Source organism: Bufo gargarizans, chromosome 8 (genome assembly GCF_014858855.1).
Source record: "Bufo gargarizans isolate SCDJY-AF-19 chromosome 8, ASM1485885v1, whole genome shotgun sequence".
Taxonomy (NCBI): Eukaryota; Metazoa; Chordata; class Amphibia; order Anura; family Bufonidae; genus Bufo; species Bufo gargarizans.
Window position 1 is genome coordinate 128,641,793 of NC_058087.1, and position 23,868 is coordinate 128,665,660.

Here is a 23,868-nt window from a genome sequence, read left to right on the forward strand (position 1 = left end):
ATCATGCACATTTGCAAATCTATATTTAGCCAGACTTGAAGACATATGTATACACCGTCTCAAATCCCTTTGCCCAATATATTCACACTTAACTAAGGTATATCGACGATGTACTCATCGTATGGACAGGGACAGAACCAGAATTTCTGAGATTTGCACAATACCTCAACCAGGTGAATCACATGAATATGGTATTCACACATAAATTCCGGGGGGGGGGGGGGGGGGGGGGGCCGTCTGGAGTTTCTGGACGTGGAGATCTCAGTGAGGGACGGGGAGTTGGTGTCCGAGGGCTATCGTAAGCCCACGGCCACCAACTCTCTGTTACTCCAGCTACCATGAGCCAAGTGTCAAGAGGGCAGTACCCTATGGCCAGTTTGTCCGTTTACGACGGATAAATAAATTCGAAGCTGACTACCAGCGCCAGGCTCTGGATTTGAAAAATAGACTATTGGCCAGGGGGTACCCCCTCAGATTACTGAATCAGGCCATGAAGAAGGCCGAACAAGTAAAACCCCAGATGTGCCCCAGGCCCAGCGAAAATGCAGGCCCGCAGCAGACGAGCTCCACGGTAGAAGCACACCCCTTTGTCTTCTCCTTCAAATATGGACCCATGGCCCCTCTCATCAAGAGGGTCATCAGGGACAGTTGGTCCATACTTGAGGGAGATGAAGCATTAAAAGAATTGAGTAATACGACACCTATCATAGCCTTTAGGAGATGCCACACCTTGAGAGATAAGTTGGTCCGCAGCAGGTTTATAGAAAAAAAAAAAAACGCCACATGGCTGGAAAGCTGGGGCCCAAAAGGCAACCGCACGTGCGGACATTGTTCTTGTTGCAGATTTAATCCCCAATGGAATGTCTTGGAATTTGGTGGGATTCAACATAGGGTCCCTCATCACCTGCAAGAGTAGATATGTCGTATATCTTCTGAAATGCATTTGCAGCAGGTTTTATATAGGAAAGACTATTAGGGGTCTCCACAAAAGAATTAGGGAACACATCAATTCACTATCCACAGGGAGAGGCTGCATGCGATTAATTGACCATGTGAGAGAAGAGCAGGTGACAGTTCAACACTAAGCTTTGCCGGCATAGAAATATTACATAATTTACCCCAGGGAGGTGACAAGCATAAAGAACTCCTTAGACGAGAGAGTAGATGGATATTGCGCTCTAACGCAATGGGACCCCTGGGGCTGAATGATAAAATTGATATGAGTATATTCCTGTGAAGATATGATGCCCACGCAATATGTGCTACATGTAATTATAGCAGTAAAATATTGTTTTTTAACTGTTACATTGATATTTGTCTCATCAGCTGTGACGTGGCTCATGATGACGCACATAGGTAGGCGCCGTTCAGGTGCAATGCCGATCGGGCGCATGCGATTTCACGTCACTGCCTGAGTGTTTTAAAAAGACCAGGTGAATTGAGCACCTGATTACGGGCCAGAGGAAGCACTTAGGTGCGAAACGGCCGTCGCCCATTCACCTGGTTGCATTCCTGTGTTTGTTGTCCGCTTACCACTGCTAATAAAGAAGGATTGATTCAGCGAAAAGAAGGGGTGAGTGCTGTCCTTTTCTCCTACATGTCTCAACCCCCCAAACAGTTGATAAGCAAGGATGCCACAAGTCAAACCCTGCCAATCAGAAATTGATGACCTATCCTGAGGTTAAGTCAGCAATATTTAAAAGGGTTATCCAGCAACTGATATTGATGACCTATCCTCTGGATAAGTCATCAATATCAGGTCAGCGTGGGCCCAAGACCCCCGCTCATCAGCTGTTAGAAGAGGCCAGTGCTCCTAGGCCATTTGTTGTCACAGTACATCGGTCACATGGCCTCGTTAAAAAGAATATTCCCAAGATGCAATACCAAGCACAGCCATCATACATACACATATGTAAGCTGCTGTGCTTGGCAAGCTGGTAGGGAGCCGGCTGTGCTCACCAGAGCCTCAGTAAGTGCAGTGGCGTGCTGAAACAGCTGATCAGCAGGGGTGCCAGGAGTAAGACCCACACCGATGTGATAATGAGGAGCTATCCTGAGGATAGGTCATGATTATATTTACACCTACAAGTCCCAGAAAGCTCCAATAATTTCCTTTAAAGTTACTATGCGCTGTATATAATACTCACTATTCTCTGTATTGTGAACTCATAAATCTTCTTTCCAGCATTGGCACGGAAAAACTTCCTGTATTCTCTACGTACCTAAATATAAGAAAAATAAGCCAAGTTTAATTTGATTAAGAGGCTTCAAGCACAAATGAGGACAGCTGCCTATTGCATATGTATGGCCACGGTTTTCCAAGAGAAAGAGAAAGACCACAAAGTGGTTAGTTGTAACCTACATATACGATAAACACCACATACACAGAACAAGGGACATGACACAGTGGAGTCTCAGGAATATAACAAACATGGATGTGAATGTATAGCTACAATTAAACATTGAAAAGAAAGAAAGCGCTGGATGCTCAGTCTATTAATCTAATATTTCTACCTATTGTGGTCTATGATGTTATTTTCTTACTTCAAAATGAAAAAGATCACAAGAAAAGTTAGGATTTGCAAAATATTGAAATGTTATGGAAAGTGACGTTTGAAACAAAGCACCAGTGATATAGAACAAAATGTAGATCCAAATAGATTAAATTCCAAAACTGAGGTTTAGGAAACCAGTGGCTAGCAATACAAATAAAATAAAAAAATCACCAATCCTGGTAACACAAAAAAAAAAATCTTCTACCCGTTTTCAGAAGATGGCACATCTTGTTTCTAAGGCTACTTTCACACTAGCGTTCATAGGTCCGTTCGTGAGCTCCGTTTGAAGGAGCTCACGAGCGGACCCGAACACCTCCGTCCAGCCCTGATGCAGTCTGAATGGAGCGGATCCGCTCAGACTGCATCAGTCTGGCGGCGTTCAGCCTCCGCTCGTCTCCGCACGGACAGGCGGACAGCTGAACGCTGCTTGCAGCGTTCAGCTGTCCGCCTGGCCGTGCGGAGGCGAGCGGATCCGTTCAGACTTACAATGTAAGCCAATGGGAACGGATCCGCTTGAAGATGTCACCATATGGCTCAATCTTCAAGCGGATCCGTCCCCCATTGACTTTACATTGAAAGTCTGAACGGATCCGCTCAGGGTACTTTCACACTTAGAAATTTTTCTAAGTTATTAATGCAGACGGATCCGTACTGAACGGAGCCTCCGTCTGCATTAATATGATCGGATCCGTTCAGAACGGATCCGATCGAACGCTAGTGTGAAAGTAGCCTAAGACACTAGCCTTTTTTACAGATCAGTCATGGATCTGCAAAAAAGCTTCCGTTACAATAACACAACTACATGCATCTGTCATGAACAGATCAGTTTGTATTATCTGTAACGTAGCCAAGACGTCATGAACTCTATTGAAAATCAATGGCAAACGGATCCGTTTTCTATTGTGCCAGATTGTGTTATAGAAAACGGATCCTTCCCGACTTGCATTGTGTGCCAGGACGGATTAGTTTGGCTCAGTTTCGTCAAGCAGACAGCAAAACGCTGCAGGCAGCATTTTGGTGTCTACCTCCAGAGTGCAATGGAGACTGATCGGAGGCAAACTGATGCATTCTGAGTGGATCTTTTTCCATTCAGAATGTATTAGGGCACAACTAATCAGTTTTGGACCGCTTGTGAGAGCCCTGAATGGATCTCACAAACTGAAAGCCAAAATGCGAGTGTGAAAGTAGCCTAATTGTGTCTTTTTCACTTAGATGTTTACTCAATGTTCTATGTTTTAAAGGTGCTGTCCCACGAAAAATATTCTAGTTTTCAAACCAGCACCTGAACTCTTTTGTAACTACCATTTAATCAAATGTATCTGTATAGCGCCACCTGCTGTTTTTGTTTTCTTTGTCCAGCTCATTGAGAAGAACGCACATGCTCAGTTTCATTTTTCAACAGCCTCCTGAGCTGTGATAGGGAGAGCATGGACACGCCTCCCAGGCTGCAGCAGAAAATACACTCCTCTTGAGCTGTGATAGGGAGAGCATGGACACGCCCCCTTAGCTGCAACAGAAAAGACACTCCTCTTGAGCTGCCAGCTTGATATAAATCTAGCAGAGCAATGAATGTGGAGATCTCTGAATCCATGTGAGGTACAGGGCTGGTTCTAGCTTTGTTAGAAGATTTTAATTTTTAGATTAGTCATGGAATAACCCCTTTAAAAGGAGTTGTCTGAGATAATTAAAAATCTAGGGCATACCCCCAAATGGTCCAAAATAAAAAATATGGTATACTTCTGTTTCTCTAGTGCTGTTTAAGCTGGTGAGGACAGCGATTGGCTACAGCAGTGACATGCCATATACCTGTACATCACCATTGCAATTTGTGAACAAACAGCATCAGAAGGGCCAGCAGAGCAGAGCTTGGCACTGGAGAAAGAGGCAAGTAAACCCTAATTTTCATGTCATACTAATTTTACTGATCCCAAGCCCCTTTTCTGTTCCAAAGCTTCATGGTCTCCTGTAGCAGTGGGGGCTTTAGGAAGTGTCAGCACCAGGGAATCAGTAATGTATTACTTCTTTTACTATGCTCGAGCATTTTTTCAAGTATCAAGTATTACTTCTTTTACTATGCCCTTGGTTACTAGACAACCCCTTTAAAAGGGTTGTCCAAGTTATATTTTTGCACTTTGTTTCTAATTAAGCAAATTTAAGGGGTTTTCGGTTCACTTACTTCATCCATAGTGCCCCTGTTCTCCTAGTTTGCCGAGCATCACCTGTGATGTCAGCTTCTTTCCCTCCTCTGATGATGTTCTGTGCATAAGCCTGAGGGAGCAGGGTAAGAAGGTCTGCCTCTGCGCACAGAAGGTCACTGAGAAGGCTGTGCCAGTTGAAACGACAAGCCACGCCTCCTGAACTGACGATCTGCTGGATGAGCTGTCTGCCCTGTGTCTCCCCTCCCATTGGATTCTTCAGCAAAGTTTAACCCCTTCTACCATCAGCAGCACAGATTCAGGGTTGGAGGCTCTGCCTCAGGTACTGAGCAGCTGCAGGGTTTACTCTTCTCCAGGCACTGAAGAGACAAATGCTGTGCACAGGATCTTCCATCCCTCCTCCTCCTGCAAACACAGAACTGACAAAGACCGGAGGAATTCTCTCCTCTGAATTCTTCTGCTGTCTGCAGAGCATTGCACAATAACAGGTAGGGGGAAAATCCTGTGTGCATCATTAATGACATTGCACTCTACAGCTGGGACTAGTTCCACACATAGAACATGAGTATCCCAACAGTCAGACTGCCGTCAACATTTTTATTTACTCCCTTTGCAGAACAGGTGGAGGAAAAAGGCAGTCTTTGTTGACACCCACAAATATTTATGACAAAAACCTCAGATTGTGAAGATTTTGAATGCACTTCCTGTATGCACAGTCATATAAATTACTCTGATTTGTAAATCTGGAAATACAAAGCAAATAGCTAGACAAGGCACAAAAGGAGTGAAATTTGTAGTAAAAATATAAGAGGTAAAAGTATTTACAATGTATTACAATGATAGACAAGTGAATGATATTATGCAATGTTAAAAAATACAATATTGTAAGCCGTACAGCCTCCTGGTAGATATGGTTTGCTCAGGAGTCCTGCAACCTCCTGTAAGAACTTAGGAAACAATAAATCTGCAGCACAGTGGCCTGCACTGCCTTGCAGCACTAGGGTCCTGGGCTTGAATCTAACCAGGGGCTACATCTGCATTTGTGTGTGGCTTTTCTTAGATTACTCCGGTATCTTTTCATACTCCAAAAACATACTGGTAGGGCAATTCATTTCCTATCAATTTTGCCATAGTGTGACAATTACAATCTCAGTCTTGAGGTATAAGTTTGTATAAGCAATAAGAGATTAAGAGTATGAGTGAATTGACTCTAAATGAATCGGTTTGTTACAAACCTCACAAAAATGTGTCTACCAAACAAATCTGAAACTTTCGTGATTTCTTCCGGACAAATTGTGTAAAAACAGTGCCCAACATCACTTTACTGTTAATATTGGTGGTGGTGGTGAACTACAAGAGAGGAAGAAGGTGGAGGACTACTTAACTTTGGAGGAAGTGGGATGGAGGGGCTTGCTCCAATTGGCTCAGAGGCTGAAAGACAGCCTCATAAGCCCATCAGGGGGGTAGGTAGGCAGGGAAATCCCTATGCTGACTGAGAAAAGCCACACTGTGTTCAGCTTCTGACCTGGAAAGAGTGTGTCTGGAAATGTCTGACCAAAAAAAAAAAAAAAAAAATTTTTTATAGACATAAGCCAATAATGTAGTTTGATAGGAACACTATAGGGAGAGATAGAGAGATATAATTGTTTAGATTTTAGGGAATTTGATCAAGCAAAGCTTTGAGGAGTGATGGCATGGTTACACCGTTGTCATTAATCAATAGAACGTGTTGTATATGTATATAGTTTAAAATATTGAACTTTATTGATATACCTTAAAGATTGGAACGAGAGTTAATCACTATGCAAGATAATGATCTCAATAGGGGTTATACCTTGTGCAGCTATAAATGCAACAAATTGGCACAAGACTTGGTCAATGGTATCCTCCTATCCCTATCGCTTGATACAGGATAAAAGGAGGAGATGTATCTGCCAAAAAAGTATAGCCTACAAGGTACTTAACCCCTATCAGTTGTAGGGCATCTAGCAATACTATGATTTATGATGTGATGCGTCTACAAATGAAAACCGGGCACTGAGGAGACAAAACTACTTGCAGGGAGAGGAGTGGGCAGATATGCTATACACAGCGTCCTATATAAGCGTTGATGTACACTCACACTGTGAAAGCTATAACTACACCCACAATTCGTCCTATTTACTCCCCTAGTAATGTCACCCTGGTAAAGTAATATAATAATCCAGTGCCCGGGATGGCACAGCGCCCTACACCTAGCAGCTTCAGTTTGTATGTGCCTACGTATCGCCCATTAAATGCTCAACGCGTTTCTTTGTTGAAAATTATCAGGAGCTGGGGGCATAGACAAACACAAACAAACAAGCAGCGCTGCTCCTCTCACATGTGGAGGCGGCAGCGTCGGTCGGCGCTGATTAAGTCACCTAGGCCACTCCCAAAGGCGGAGTCAATCCCCCGGAAGGCCAATCAAGGAGCTAGACATGCGGTTATGTCAGTAAACCACAGCCCCCATGTTAGCCGCCCACTCCAGGGATGAACCGTTGCGGCAATTGGTAAGCTAGCAGGTAGGTATTAAAATACTGAGAATAGGCTCACTAAAAGTGAGTATAAATGAAGTGCATGGGATCATATTATGAACCCATTCTACACAGCAGTAGGATGAGGTCAGAAGCATATGCATTAAAGGGGGCATATTCAGCTTCATACACCTTGGAAAGGCTTCTTGATATTACATAAAGTAGATGGATTGTGGTGAATTACACGGGGTCAATCAAAGATGGATATAATGAACCCCTATTGTAAAACCACCACATCAAATATGATGGGACCATCTTAAATAAAGCAAGCAAAAAAGATAAATTCATTGAGACCTTCAGGACGCAGAGTCTGTAATCTTAAGATTCATTGTGCCTCCTTTTGCAATACTTTTCTATCAAATTCACCACCTCTCACAGATCTTCTCACCGTTTCAATCCCCTGAAAATGAATTGAATCCAACTCATTCTCATGGGTTGGGGCAACATGTCGTGCAATAGGGGTATCTGCACCATTCCGAATATCGTTTAGGTTCTCACCGATTTGTCTCCGAAATTCTCGGATCGTTTTTCCCACATACTGCATCCCACATTTACAAGTTGCCAAGTACACGATGCCTCTGGTTTTGCAATTGATAAATGACCTGATCATGTATTGTTTTTGCGTGACCGTACTAGTGAATATACTTCCAGTTTATGGGCGAAACGTGCCCATAGGTCTACTGCCCAACCAGGTAGATGCAACAGGGGTTTGGTATAAACCATGCCCCAACCTATCACGCAGGTTCCTCCCCCAGGCGGTATGTGATGTTCGGCCCATCGCCCATCAGATGACCCACGTCAGGATCAGATTGCAAAATTCCCCAAAATTGGGTATGAGTAGCTCGAACAGTCCCATGAGCATCATCGAAGGTTGCGAATTTTCACATCATCTGATGGTTTTAAATGTGGAACCAGTAAAGTATTACGATCAGCCGCTAGCAAGTGTTGATGTGCCCTTGCCAATACATGTTGTGGGTACTCTCTCCTCGGAAATCTCTGTTGTAAGTCCTTGGCTGCCACTAAATAGTCTTATACCTTGGAGCAATTGCGCCGTAACACACTATCTTGTCATCATGGATCTCCGAAGTGAAAAAAAAGTCCCACCTCGTTTATATTCAATGCACAAAGTCATCGTAATCTGATTTAGTCCCTGACCAGAAGATGAACACCTCAATGAAACGTAGCCATAAATTTACGTATCGTGTCCATCTGCCATTGTCATCCGTAAAAAAGAGGTTAGCGAACCTGGGAAGGGGGGAAACACCCTTTGTGAACCTTCGGAAGGCTGTAGAAACAAGGCATCTGTGGGTGCTTAGGGAGCAAATATGCATATTCGCTTTTACTAATCAGTTTCTCTTCACAGGCTATCAGCAAGATGCATTTCAACTTCCTATGGAGACTCTCCATATGGTTATTTTCCAGCACACAATAACAGCTGCTTATCCTTTAAGATCTTTAGACACATCTCACTGTATTTCTCTGCTCCCAAAATAACCACATTTCCCCCCTTGTCTGAGGGTTTAATCACTATAGAGGGATCCCCCTCTAGAGATAATAATGCCTCAGTCTCTGCCTTAGATAGCTTTTAGTTCCTCCTTCTGTCCCCCTCTATTGATCTAAGTTCATCCATCACTAACTTTAGAAAAATATCCATCGCTGTGTGATCTCCCAGTGGAGGATTTTTTGTAGGTGGAAGTTTTAATTCTGTGAAGAGACCCTCCCCTATTGGCCTATCACCCACCTCCATCATTGTTGCTAACAGACGCATGTCAGGTAGTTTATCGATATTAATCCCTAATTCGACGCATTGTTGTCTGTCGTAAGTGAAGAAGAATTTTTTCCATTTCAGTTTCCTGATAAACAGGGTCAGGTTCTTCATCCATCTAAATTCATCAAAAGAACATGTAGGGACAAATGAGAGGCCCCTTTTAAGCATCTGCATCTCAGATGTGCTAAGGGGTCTTTGTGAGAGATTCATGATTTGTAAATCATCCGTGTGTTTGACAGATTGAGTTGTCACAGGACCTACATCAGAAGCATTTTTCATAGGGGATTGCCTTATTGGTTTTTCCGGTCCCTTAAACAGTAAGTTGGTGGTCCCTGAGGGATCCCTAAAAAATTCCCCTGATTAAGGGATCTCCTATTTCTACCACCTCTTCCCCTAGTCCTTCCTCTACCAGAAGAGAAAATGGGGAACTGTTGAGGGGGATATGGGATACTCTCGCCCTCAGCTTCACCCTCTGAAGAAGAGGGTTCCATTTCTACCTCTAATGTCCTAGTTGTCCTAGCTCCAAATTCTAGAATACGACCCTCCTTGAAATCTGTGGTGTCCCTAAGGAACTGGATGTGCTTCCAGGCAAAAATCAGAATTTCCTGAGAATTTATTAGTTGCCACAATCTGTTATTGGAGGGCCTGTGTATTTTTGTTATACACTGTTTTTTCACCCTCCAGTAATAATGTCATCAGACGCAGCGAACTAGCGATCGATTCTGTTTCCCACTTTTTGTAAAATTCTGGGGTTCTAATCCTTACTGATGGTAGAAATGGAATCCTAAGACCTCTAGGCACTATTTTGTTTCTGATGTAGGTCTCTAATGTTTTGTACTATATACATATACAAACGTTCTATTGTTCAGTGACAAGTGTTTAGAGGTGAACGTAATCCCATTATATATTTATCAGTACATGGTTACACTGTGCTTGCTGCTACAGCAGCAACTCAGCCTGGCAATTCTGTATTACAAAACTCCCTGCATGAAAAACAAAACAAAAAAAAACTCTTTTCTGTATATGAACAGAGAAACCTCTTATTTTTTTCAAAACCTCTAGTTTCTAAATAGACTTATTGCCAGCACAGCAATAGCATTTTGCTGCAAACGCTGAGCAATTGCACACTCTCTCTCGCTCTCTCTCTAATGCATTATATCCATGTTATTAAACATGTTGAAATATAGCAAAAGCATTTTACGGCAATAACACCACATTTATACCAGTGTTATTGAATACATAGTTCAAGACATTTTGCTGAAAAACTGCATTGTTTAGTGGATGCATCAGACAAGTGTTTTTCAAAGCAATTTTACTACAAAAAAGATTGAATTCCCACGGAATGAAAAAGGAGATTTTTGTGAAACTCACCTGTAAAATCTTTTTCTCGTCTTTTCCATTGGGGGACACAGACCATGGGTATAGCTTAGAGGTATTAGTAGGAGGGACACTATGCAAATGAAAGAGCTCCTCCTCCTCGGGCTATACCCCCAGACTCCACCAGGAGGAACTCAGGCGTTGCACAAGCAGTAGGAGAAGGAGCAAGAAAAAATCATGGAAACCATCGGACCAAGCCATAAGGTCCAACCAGAAACACTGAACTAAAGACCCCTCCTGCAACAGGAATAATGGGTGGGAGCTGTGTCCCCCAATGGAAAAGACGAGAAAAAGATTTTACAGGTGAGTTTCACAAAAATCTCCTTTTCTCGTGCTTTTTTCCATTGGGGGACACAGACCATGGGACGTCCAAAAGCAGTCCATGGGGTGGGAAAAAATATCAGCACCGCCAGGAGGAACGCCCCAACGGTCAAACAGGAACCACAGCCTGCAAAACCCTGCGGCCAAAGCCGCATCAGCCGAAGCCAGTGAATGCAACTGACAAAAATTTGCAAAGGTATGCAAGGACGACCAGGTGGCCGCCGTACACAGCTGAGACGCAGAGGCACGACTGCGTCTTGCCCAGGAAGCCCCCTCCGCCCCAATGGAGTGAGCGGCAATTCTAGCCGGGGGAACTCCACCACAAGCGTGACAAGCCGCGGAAATAGCCAAGCAGATCCAGAGCGCCAAGAACGGCGGACGGAAGCAGTAGCCGCGAGACACACCTTCAGGACCCGTACAACATCCAGGGAATGCAGAGTGCGTTCCTTGGGGTTAGCCGGAGAAGGACAAAAGGAAGGCAGGACAAGATCCTCATCAAGGCGGAAGGGAGAGACCACCCTGGGCAAAAAGAAGGGGACTGGACGGAGCACAACTTAATCCTGGAGGAAAACCATTAAGGCTCCTGACAGGAAAGAGCGGCCAGCTTCGACACCAGTCTGACCTAAAAGCTTGTGATGGGACGTGAACTCACAGCCACTGCATAATAGCCCAGAACTTTAATCACTACGCTATGTAGCTGTATCAGAAGCTATGGTCACAAGGAAGTCCAGATGAGAACAGTCAGAGAGACCCTCCTCAAAGGCTCGAAGGGAGCCGACTGCAGAGCGCGCAGAACCAAATTGAGATCCCAAGGAGACAAAGGGGGAACATACGGGGAACCGAATGCGCCACCCCCGAAGAAAGGTCACCACCGGACCCTTAAGAGCAAGGGACCTCTGACGGCCCGCGCCGAAACCTGACCTTACAGGGAACTAAGCGACAGTCCCTGCACAAGCCCAGACTGAAGAAAAGACAGTACCATCAAGATGGAAAACCGAAGGGGGGGGAACCCCGAACCCTCAAAAAAGGATAGGAAGGCCATCCAGGTACGATAGTAAATCCGGGAGGAAGAAGACTTCCCCGGACTGATCATGGTCCTAACCACTGAATCCGAGAACCCCATCTTTATCAGGATGGCGGTTTCAACAGTCACGCCGGTAAACGAAGAGACCGCAAATTCCGGCGGAAGAACGGGCCCTGAGACAGTAAGTCCTGTCCGTCGGGAAGAGGCCATGGGGCGTCCGCCAGCAACCGAGCCACGTCCGAAAAACCACGCGCGGCGAGGCCACTCTGGGGTGATGAGAACGGTCGGAGTCCCTTCCGCCTCGAACTGGCGTAGACCCTTTGGCAGGAGAGGAAAACAGAGGAGGCTGAAGTCCTGCCACGGAGACACCTGCGCATCCATCCGTACGCCTCCGGATCACGGGCGCGAGCCAGGACCACTGGGATCTTGTTGTTGAACCCGGACGCCATTAAGTCCACATCCGGACGGTCCCATCTGTGGCAGATTTCTTCGAACCCTTCTGGATGCAGAGACCACTCGCTTGGATCCACCGTGTTGTGGCTTAGAAAGTCCGCTGTCCAGTTGTCCATTCCTGGAATGCAAACTGCTGACAACACCGGAACGTGAGTCTCCGCCCACGTCAGAATTCACTTCACCTCCTGCATCACCATCCGGCTGCGGGTCCCGTCCTGATGGTCGATATAGGCCACGGCCGCGGCATTGCCCGTTTGAACCCGCACTGGGAGGCCCGCAAGGAGAGAGGTCCAATAGGAGAGAGAGAGCGGAAAAAATCGCCCTCAATTCCAGAAAGTTGATTGGAAGGCGAGACTCTGCCGCCGGCCAAATTCCTTGAACCGTGCGAGACTGGAAAACGCCCCCCCAACCCAGGATGCTGGCATCGGTGGCGGCGATCGTCCAGGAGAATGCGAGAAAGGAACTCCCCGACCTCAGGTTCTTTGGGAACAGCCACCAAGGGAGAACTGCCCGAACCCGCTGAAAGGTAAAGGATCTCCTGTTGCGCCAGGCGAGTGTGAAACTGGGCATATGGAAAGGCCTCGAAAGAGGCTACCATAAGACCCAGGACCTGCAAGTATTCCCGAATGGAGAGGCACGGGGAGCGCAGCAGATGCGACACTGCCCCCTGGACCTGGGAGGACTTGAAGGCTGGTAGAATACTTTGGCAGCCGAGGTGTCCAAAATCACCCTCCGGAAGGAGAGCCTCTGGGACGGGAAGAGGCAGGAGTTTGGGAAAGTTACCAGGCAGCCGAACCGTTCCAGGGTCTGAACAGTGATCCGGACGCTGTCCGTGGTCTGCGGTAGAGAGGGGGGCCTCTATCCGGATATCGTCCCGACAGGGCAGCAAAGGAATGCCCCTGGTACGAAGAAGCGCCATGAGCGGTCCAGGACCGTGGCAAGGACCCGCGGGGTGGTCGCCAACCCGAAGGAAGGGCGACAAACTGACAGTGTCGACCCATAATGGCGAAGCGCAGGAATCGATGGTGGGATTCCGCAATCGGGACATGTGATAGGCCTAGGAGCAGCAGGGCGGGCTGACTGGGCCCTCTAGTGCCGGGAAGGCTGGTGCAAAGGAAGGCCTCTTTGCGGGCGACCTGAGACCCCCGGCGGAGGAAGCAGGCGACGGCCTACCAGATGAGAAACGGCAAAAGGCATGCAGAGACGAACTCGTCCAGCTGATCCCCACAAGGCCTGGAAACCCCAAAGGGGAGATTAGCAAGGGAACGCTTGGTGGAGGCGTCAGCGTCCCACACCTTCAATCAGATCTCTTCGCGCTGAGTGACAGAGATGGCCAACCTGCGGGCAAAGAGGGAAACAATGTCCCTAGAAGCTTCGCAAAGAATGTTAGAAGCCTGAGACATCTGGAGAACCAACTCCAGTGTGTTAGTAGCCGCATCTCGTACCGCCAGTTCCTGGTGGTGGTGTTGTAACCACACCGAGAGAGCACTGGCTACCCCTGCTGAGTGAAAGGTAGGTCACAGGGACGCGCTGCCAGCGAAAAAAGGACCTGGAAGAGAGTCTATGCGTCTGTCTACAGCATCCTGGAAAGAGGAACTGACTAAGACAGGAAGGGCCACATAATTGGCTAATCCGGCCACCGGAGGATCCACCTTAGGGGGAGGAGACACCTCTCCTCGCCGTCAGCAGGGAAAGGAAAGTATATTCATGCGCTGGGTGGTCGAGAACCTTATTAAGACCACCCCAGGCCCTGGACATGACCGCGGAAAAATCCCTCATGGACCGGGAACATGGTAGTCTCCGACTGCCTGGACGGAAAAAGGGGGAACTCCTGACCAGTGGAAGGAGGAGAATCCCCTTGGAGAATAAAGGTGTCTCGGACAGTCACCACTAAGTCAGCCACCCTGGAGAGCTTAGGCGAGGGGTCCCGCTCCATGACCTAATCAGAGCCGGAAATTCTCCTTCAGACTTGCGCTCCCTAAGGGAGGGGAGAGTGGCCCGAACGCGCCTCTAGACGAGGGGGGGGGGGGGGGGGGGGGGAGAGCCAGAGCCATCCGAGGAGGGATGCTGCTGCTCACGCTCCCTGTTAGTATTCGGGCGTCTTCTGTGGAAAACCACTTAGAGAGGTGGTTGGCGTCACAGGATTTGAAAATGCCCTATAGTCCAAAAAGGACGTGGCTCGTCCGAGCCGGATAATTCTCCTTCGGAGTACTCTCCCTAGGGAGGGGGAAGAGCAGTCCGCAAGCGCCACCGGCGAGGTGAGGGGGGTGGAGAGACAGAGACATCCGAGGTGGGATGCTGCCGCTCACGCTGCCTCTTCGTAGTCAGTCACCCACTGTGGGGACCACTGAGAGAGATGGAGTCGTTAGCGCCACAGGATTAAAGGACATGGTTGCCTTGGTGACTAAGACCAATTTAGCGGCCGCGCTGGACATGGCAGATGCCCAAGCGGGGACCGCAGGCCCCCAGGGACGTGGAGGAGGGGTGGAGGAGGGGGGTAAGGCAGGGATGCAGGCAATACTTATCTGCTCCTGCAGAACTTCTCCCTCGACTCCAGGACCAGCAGGGATGCACCTCATCAGGCTTCTGACTCCTTGTCCAGGAGTGCAGTGTTCTGGTGGAGGGTGGCAGCAGGAGACCCAGTAGCTGGTGGGATACCGGAGCTGCAGGTCGAGCCCGGATCCACTTGTCTTCTTTGGGGGGCAATGGAGGCAGCCAGGCAGCGTCCAAGGACGGCAGCGGGCATTCCACGGGGGACCAGGAAGGCGCCATGCCGACCTGTGTCCCCATCTAGAATAATATAAACAATTTTTGAAGGCTGAAAGGGGCTTTGAACTCAGTGGTACTGCTGCTGTTGCCCCATGTCCAGGCTTTCTGAGCTACCAGCTTGCCTGGCACAAAACGGAGTAGAGTGATGAGGAGCTGCACGGCCATGAGCAAACAGAGTCTCCGGTGTAAGGAGAGTCAGAGCGGCATGCCGAGGCTCCGCCTCCCCTAACGCGTCATTATGGCGCGAAAAAAGCGCGCGAAAATAAGCGCGCGCACGAAAAATAAGCGCGCGCGCGAAAATATGCGCGCGCGAAAATATGGCGCGCGCGAAAATATGCGCGCGCGTGAAAATATGCGCGAGCGCGAAAATATGCGCGAAAATAAGCGCACCACGTGGAGGAGCGGCCTGCCGGCGGGCGCTGAGGGAGCGCAGCAGCCAAGGCCCGACGAGAGAAGCGCTGAAGCCCACAGTTTAAGGGGAAGAGATGCCAGTACTCCAGTGCCAAAATGAAGAAAGTGCCCCATCAGGATCCTTCTTCAAGTTCACCCAGGTAGCCACAGACAAATAGACACAGAGGGAGGGGGAGGGATTGGGCAACACTTATCTGCTCAGCATGCTCCCTCGATGTCCAGACCAGCAGGGATGCGCCTCTTCAGACTTCTGACTCCAATCCAGGAGAACAGTGCTCTGGAGGAGGGTAGGCAGCAGGCGTCCCAGCAGCTGGTGGGATGCCGGAGCTAACAGGTCGAGCCCGGATCCACTTATCTTCTTGGGGGGAAATGGAGGCAGCCAGGCAACGTCCCAAAGACGGCGGCGGGCACTCCACGGGGGACCAGGAAGGCGCCATGCCGACCTGTGTCCCCATCTAGAATAAAAATAACAAAAAGGAGTAGAATCAGAGAGTGTCAACCTCCTTCACCAGACACTAAGCAAAGACTGAGTTCCTCCTGGTGGAGTCTGGGGGTATACCCCGAGGAGGAGGAGCTCTTTCATTTGCATAGTGTCCCTCCTACTAATACCTCTAAGCTATACCCATGGTCTGTGTCCCCCAATGGAAAAAAGCACGAGAAATGTAGTCTCCTGGAGGAGGATGAGGAGTTACCACTGGAGGAAGAGTCAGTGGTTGAGAAAAAGCATGAGGCCGATTATGATAATCACACCAGCCATGTTGACAAGGCATCTTAGTAGGGGCGGAGTTGGAAAAAACTGGGTCCTCAGACACTCTGGCCAGAATATCATGCTGTATGCTTGCTTATGTGTATCCTTACCATCAACCAATCTGACAATTACTAGACAGCTCTGCTTTTAGAACATCGATATCAAAAGAAAATGGGAAAATGTTTGATTTTTGCTAACTTTATTACCAGGATACACAGTGTACAAAGTTGTTGCACCTTTTGGTGAACAAATGCCTGCTTGCCTACTGCAGAGTCACCCACCTCCTGCCATCTCCACTATCACTAACAGCTGAAGCAGCAGAAGCCAGTTGACCATCGACAACATGATGGAGCAATTTCTCATGTGCAGCACCAGGTAGATGCAATTCAGCAAACAGACTTAAGTTCTGAACTACCTAGACTCTGGCCTTTCTCTGGGACATACCGTGTTCCCCGACCCTATGGACTTCTGGGCAGACAGAGTGAACACTGGCCTGAACTGACTAAGTATGCTCTGTTCTGTCTTGTCCAGCCTCTAGTGTCATCTCAGAGAAGGTTTTCAGCATCACAAGGGCGGTGTGTCAAAGTTGTCCTCCAATAGAAACATAGAATGTGTCGGCAGATAAGAACCATTTGGCCCATCTAGTCTGCCCAATATATCTGAATCCTATGAATAGTCCCTGGCCCTATCTTATATGAAGGATAGCCTTATGCCTATCCAATGCATGCTTAAACTCCTTCACTGTATTTGCAGCTACCACTTCTGCAGGAAGGCTATTCCATGCATCCACTACTCTCTCAGTAAAGTAATACTTCCTGATATTACTTTTAAACCTTTGCCCCTCTAATTTAAAACTGTGTCCTCTTGTGGTAGTTTTTCTTCTTTTAAATATGCTCTCCTCCTTTACCGAGTTGATTCCCTTTATGTATTTAAGAGTTTCTATCATATCCCCTCGGTCTCTTCTTTCTTCCAAGCTATACATATTAAGGTCTTTTAACCTTTCCTGGTAAGTTTTATCCTGCAATCCATGTACTAGTTTAGTAGCTCTTCTCTGAACTCTCTCTAGAGTATCTATATCCTTCTGGAGATATGGCCTCCAGTACTGCGCACAATACTCCAAGTGAGGTCTCACCAGTGTTCTGTACAGCGGCATAAGCACTTCACTCTTTCTACTGCTTATAACTCTCCCTATACATCCAAGCATTCTGCTGGAATTTCGTGCTGCTTTATTACATTATCTTCCCACCTTTAAGTCTTCTGAAATAATTACTCCTAAATCCCTTTCCTCAGATACTGAGGTCAGGACTGTGTCAAATATTCTATATTCTGCCCTTGGGTTTTTACGCCCCAGGTGCATTATCTTGCACTTATCCACATTAAATTTCAGTTGCCAGAGTTCTGACCATTCCTCTAGTTTTCCTAAATCCTTTTCCATTTGGCGTTTCCCTCCAGGAACATCAACCCTGTTACATATCTTTGTGTCATCAGCAAAAAGACAAACCTTACCATCGAGGCCTTTTGCAATATCACTTATGAAGATATTAAACAAAATTGGTCCCAGTACAGATCCCTGTGGAATCCCACTGGTAACATGACCTTGTTTTGAATGTTCTCCATTGACTACAACCCTCTGTTGTCTGTCACTCAGCCACTGCCTAATCCACTCAGCAATATGGGAGTCCATGCTCAATGACTGCAGTTTATTGATAAGTCTTCTGTGTGGGACAGTGTCAAAAGCCTTACTAAAATCTAGATATCTAGATAGTGTACAAAACACCACTTTTGTCAATATAAAAGGAGTCATGGATCCATGAGTATCTTCACACACCTCTGACCAAACCTGATGAATAGATCAGCCCTCGCCGACGGTGCCACATCATGCCATTGCTGCTGTCTGCCACCATGCTGTATGACTGTTGCTGCATACCATCATGTTCTGTACCGCATGGCTGCTGTGGCCACCACCGCAGCTTCTTCTCTCTGCTGTTAATCCCCCTACTGCCACTTTCATTATCCTTATTGGCACTTTCATTACTGCTATACAGCCGCCACTACTACCACCATTAAATAGCCGCACACACATCTACTTCCTTGTCTGTTCCATGCTGGGCTGCAGCTGCTGCTACTATTGCGGCCACATGCCCACGATATCTGTACCCTTTTCACATCCATACTGCACTGCTGCTGCTCCCAATTAAAAGGGAGCATTTTTCCAGGCTCATTCAGAACAAGCCCCTCTTTCTTCTGACAATTAACACGGAGTGTTTAAATATACATAAGCATTCTGACCACATTAAGGTATACTTTGGACGCTTGTGCAAAATACACCACTGTTACTTATGACATTAACGTGTGTGTATAAAGAGGGGCAGGCAACTGCCCCCCGTTAAGGCATAGTTTTTGGATGCTTGGTCCCAGCATGCCATGACACTATAATATTAAATAATGACAGTGACATACATAACCATGAATAAACGCATGGTTGATGTTACCAGTGGGTCTAAAAACGCGCAATGATTGTGTTATGCTTTTTCATATTTGAAAGCTTCCAAAAATTGTTCCTTACCCGAGCCAGATGGTGGTTAAACACATATGCTGTTAGGGGAAAAAACAATGGGGGAGATTTATCAAACTGGTGTAAAGTAGAACTGGCTTAGTTACCCAAAGCAGCCAATCAGATTCCGCCTTTCATTTTTCACTGCTCCATTGGAAAATGAAAGTGGAATCTGGTTGCTATGGGCGACTAAGGCAGTTCTATTTTACACCAGTTTGATAAATCTCCCTCATGGTCAGCATGCCATTTATCAATTTTCAGGCCAAATGGAGCATATTCGATTCTGGTAGTCCAAATTAAATGTATTCTTTTTTTTTTGTTAATCAGACAAGACTAATTTCAAAAAGTTTGTTCACCCCTATAGTTTAAAGAAATAAAATGGTCAGTAAAAAGCAAACATCTAACTATAGTAAAAACTGCATAACCAACAAAGCTCAATTATCTCTGGAGATATTTGTATTGTGTGGTGAACTATTCTGGGGAGAAGTTCACGTGTCTTGTGTAATGAGGCAGCCACAAATAGCACTCCTGAATGCATATTGTATTGGAGCGGATATCTGCATGAGGCCTCTTGCACACAACCGAATGTCCCCCGTGGCCATACTGCGGGTCCGCAATACACGGGACACCAGCAGTGTGCATTGCGCATCACGGATGCGGAACGGAACTACTACAGAGTGCTTTTGCGGGGTTCCGTTCTTCCGTTCAGCAAAAAACATAGAACTTGTTCCATCTTTTTGCGGAACGGAGGGCTCATGGAACCCATTCAAGTGAATGGGGGTCACGATCCGCATGTGGCTGGCCCACGGTCGGTGCCTGTGCATTGTGGACCGCAGCATGGCCACGGGGAACACACGTTCGTGTGAAAGAGGCCTTAGTAGCATTTAATAGGTGAAACTCAAGACACCAACACTTGATTTCTGTTATTCCACATAATTAACACATAGAACATCTGTATATATGGTTACTGATAGGTCTCTAACATGCAACATAATATACAAGGCTCGACATTTTTTCGTGTATATGGATTAAATAACTTATGTAGAAGAGAATGACATAACTTGGACAGATATCAGCTGTTGTATCATGCTCATACTGTGCAAGACCCAGGGCAAGCAGCTAGACATGGACAGGAAACAATCACAGAGATTGGGGTTAGTAATAAATTGATTTGACATCAGTAGAGGTCGAGGAAGTACCTTTAGTCCAAGCCAGTAAGCCCAAATGACTGCAACTGCATGCTTACGCCTAGCCTCCTCCTTCAAGCGTTTCAATTCCCTCCGAGCCTAAAATGTTTAGATATTGAGTGGAAACATAGCTGGAGGAAGAAAATTCACCAGAAGAGAATTTCCCAACTGAGAAAGTATTTCAGACATAAAGAAAGGTCTGTAAGTAGGTAAAAGAAGAAATCAAATCCCAAACTTGATGTTGGATTGGAGACATGATGAATTAGTCAAATACTGTAGTGTAACTACGAGGAAATGTAGTGAGATGAGGCAACCTAGTGACACCATGGAATTGAACCTCCACTATATGTTACAGTGCTAGATGAGCCATGTCTTTGTTCATTTATAGGTGTTATTACTTTATCTTTGTTAAGACTTGCCAGGGGCATCCCAATGTGGCACACGTTGTACTGCCATTATGTTATATTCATACACAATGTTAGAGGAAAAATCATAGTAAGATACCAAGTAAACCATGTATCTGCAGTCACACCCATGTTTCAGGTTTAGGCTGCAATTCCCCAGCTTTGCTGCCATTCTAACGAGCTAGGCTTATACAGTATATCACCAAAAGATCCTATGCAAGTATGATTCCGTAGAACCGCTGGAGTTCCAAATATCATGGTCGCGGCATGCATTACGACCTTCTGATAACGCTCCCTTGATTCTGATGTTAATATGGGACAAACCCACAGCTTCAGGGTGTCCATGGATGATAGTACTGGGAGGGCTGATATTATATTAATGTCAATACTGCTGTAAACTATCAAAAGCAGTCATCTTATTCTACAGTAATACATGGTAGAGTTGGGGGTTGCTGTAAGACCCCAAAATGTGCACTGCTGCATGGTTGCATTAACTGCAACAACATTATTATTTTTTGTACACTGTATACAATGCACTATAGTCTATAGATAACCTGCTTTGTAGACAGAAAGTATGTCTGTCTTTCTGTCCAGGAGAGCCACTTGCTGGGATAGTGTAATGTGCCTGTCTGTATAGGATGCAAAACACTATAGCCGCTTTAAAGAATCAACCCTTGACTTCATCACATGCACTGACCAATCTGCATGGACTAAAAATATCCTACCCGCTCCAAAGCAATAGATTTGCAGACCCATGTTTTCATGGTTACAGACTGCAAACTAACCCCATGTAGTACTGCCTTCCCTCTGTCGCTTATTACAAACATACAGTGAAGAGGTTTTCCAGGAGATGTACACTGATGACCTATCCTCAGGATAGGTCTTCAGTATGTGATTGGCGGGGGTCGGACACCTGGGATCCCCACAATCAGCTGTTTTGAGAAGGCTCCGACGTGACTTCACACGGTCTAGGAAAAGCTGGACATGGACAATGCGCTACTACGCGATTGCCACTGCCTTCTCAAACAGCTGACCGGTGGGGGTCCTGGGTGTTAAACCTCCACAGAACAAATACTATCCAGAGGATAGGTCACCAGCGTAAAATTCCAGAAAACCCCTTTAACATTCACACATTCAGCCACTGCAATGGACACGTTTGGTGGCCTGCAGTTTTGCAGTTTCACATTGGGTACTAGTTAGTTATATCCCCACAGTGTACTTGTCATTGTAAGAACAGTTCATCTAATTAATCTGATTCTAAAGGTTGGAAACACCTTTGACATTTTACAAATTCACAAAGTGATAAGAAAAATTAATTCTTCATGTTTAACAATTTGTAATATGTCTATGTTAAAGTATTCAAGCACATGCTTCCAAACTCATCATTGTCTATGCATTCCATTTTATTAAAAAATAAATAAAAAATAATAATAAATTTGTAGATAAGGTTAGTCATAAAATCGGGCAAGCAAGCAGGCATGCACTTATGATGCTGAACACGATTGGGGGCATTTTGTATGAAATGGCTTGAGGAGTTGGCATGCTCGTTAGTTGGTGATTAGGTACATCATAGGGCTGATGGGTGATGGTGGTTGTGAAGTTTACACAAAATACCTTAAGTCCAAGCCAGTAAGCCCATATTACAGCAATAGCATGTTTATTCCTAGCCTCTTCCTTCAGTCGCCTCAGTTCCCTTCTCGCCTGTAGTGCATTTGAAAACGGGGTTAAAAAGAAGCTTATAAAGCAGAAAAGGCTGTGGCAGGAATCCATGAGCCAGGTGAACAGGAAGTGAAGACATCAGGGGTGCAGTTTGTAACAGTAAGTGAAAGGTTAATTGAGAATGTATCTTCTTTCCATAGGCTACTATGACACCTATATGTGCATTACCTGAGTTCCATGCCAATAAGCTGCAATTGTTGTAACTGCTTCATTGCAGAGTTTCTGGTACTTCAGCTCCCGAAGGATCTTCCGCGCCTAAGCAAGAACAAAATACAAACTCAACTCTGCCCAGATTAGAAGAAGCAGTTAAAAGGGGTTGTTCAGGCTACAGATCGTTATGACCAATACCAGATTGGTGGGGGTCTGACTCCTGGCACCCCCACGATCAACTGTTTGAAGGGGCCATGGCACTCAAGTAATTCCGGATGTTCATCCCATTCAAGTGAATGGAAGAAGAAGCGGTAGTTACACTGCACCACCACAAGGGATGGTATGGAGGTAAACATTGAGGAGGAGGCAGTGCTCACACAAGGAGGTCGTCAGGATCTATAGCCGGCAGCACAAGCAGTGCTCACACAAGGAGGTCGTCAGGATCTATAGCCGGCAGCACAAGCAGTGCTCACACAAGGAGGTCGTCAGGATCTATAGCCGGCAGCACAAGCAGTGCTCACACAAGGAGGTCGTCAGGATCTATAGCCGGCAGCACAAGCAGTGCTCACACAAGGAGGTCGTCAGGATCTATAGCCGGCAGCACAAGCAGTGCTCACACAAGGAGGTCGTCAGGACCTATAGCCGGCAGCACAAGCAGTGCTCACACAAGGAGGTCGTCAGGATCTATAGCCGGCAGCACAAGCAGTGCTCACACAAGGAGGTCGTCAGGATCTATAGCCGGCAGCACAAGCAGTGCTCACACAAGGAGGTCGTCAGGATCTATAGCCGGCAGCACAAGCATTGCTCAACACAAGGAGGGTCGTCAGGATCTATAGCCGGCAGCACAAGCAGTGCTCACACAAGGAGGTCGTCAGGATCTATAGCCGGCAGCACAAGCAGTGCTCACACAAGGAGGTCGTCAGGATCTATAGCCGGCAGCACAAGCAGTGCTCACACAAGGAGGTCGTCAGGACCTATAGCCGGCCGCACAAGCAGTGCTCACACAAGGAGGTCGTCAGGATCTATAGCCGGCAGCACAAGCAGTGCTCACACAAGGAGGTCGTCAGGACCTATAGCCGGCAGCACAAGCAGTGCTCACACAAGGAGGTCGTCAGGATCTATAGCCGGCAGCACAAGCAGTGCTCACACAAGGAGGTCGTCAGGATCTATAGCCGGCAGCATAAGCAGTGCTCACACAAGGAGGTCGTCAGAACCTATAGCCGGCAGCACAAGCAGTGCTCACACAAGGAGGTCGTCAGGACCTATAGCCGGCAGCACAAGCAGTGCTCACACAAGGAGGTCGTCAGGATCTATAGCCGGCAGCACAAGCAGTGCTCACACAAGGAGGTCGTCAGGATCTATAGCCGGCAGCACAAGCAGTGCTCACACAAGGAGGTCGTCAGGATCTATAGCCGGCCGCACAAGCAGTGCTCACACAAGGAGGTCGTCAGGATCTATAGCCGGCAGCACAGACAACTTTCTAAAACAGCCCTATTTAAAAGGCAGATTAAGCGATCACCCCCCTTTCTGTTAACTTCTCGCTTCCCTACAAGTTACCAGCAAAACAAAAATGTACACCTCTGATGCTGGGAGATCAACCAAGGCAATAGATGTAAAAAAAAAGAAAAAAAAAAAAAAAGATTAAATTATGAAAATCTAAAACAAAAACACCGCTTCTGATTCTAGCCCAAAGCTACATTCAGACTTTAACTGGCTG

General features: G+C 46.6%; 1 protein-coding gene across 4 annotated transcripts in view; it reads right to left on the reverse strand.

Moving 5' to 3' along the window:
* The window catches only part of MYO1B (myosin IB), a 222,487-nt gene that overhangs the window by 27,175 nt on the left and 171,444 nt on the right, over positions 1–23,868 (reverse strand). For 2 of the 4 annotated variants that reach the window (XM_044302809.1, XM_044302810.1), the window contains exons 22-25: positions 22,170–22,256; positions 21,897–21,983; positions 19,891–19,977; positions 2,148–2,222 (exon numbers count right to left, since the gene is read on the reverse strand). In XM_044302809.1, coding sequence (XP_044158744.1) covers positions 2,148–2,222; positions 19,891–19,977; positions 21,897–21,983; positions 22,170–22,256 — 336 coding nt within the window. The remainder of the gene's footprint in view (positions 1–2,147; positions 2,223–19,890; positions 19,978–21,896; positions 21,984–22,169; positions 22,257–23,868) is intronic. The other 2 variants (XM_044302811.1, XM_044302812.1) reach the window with 2 other exon arrangements.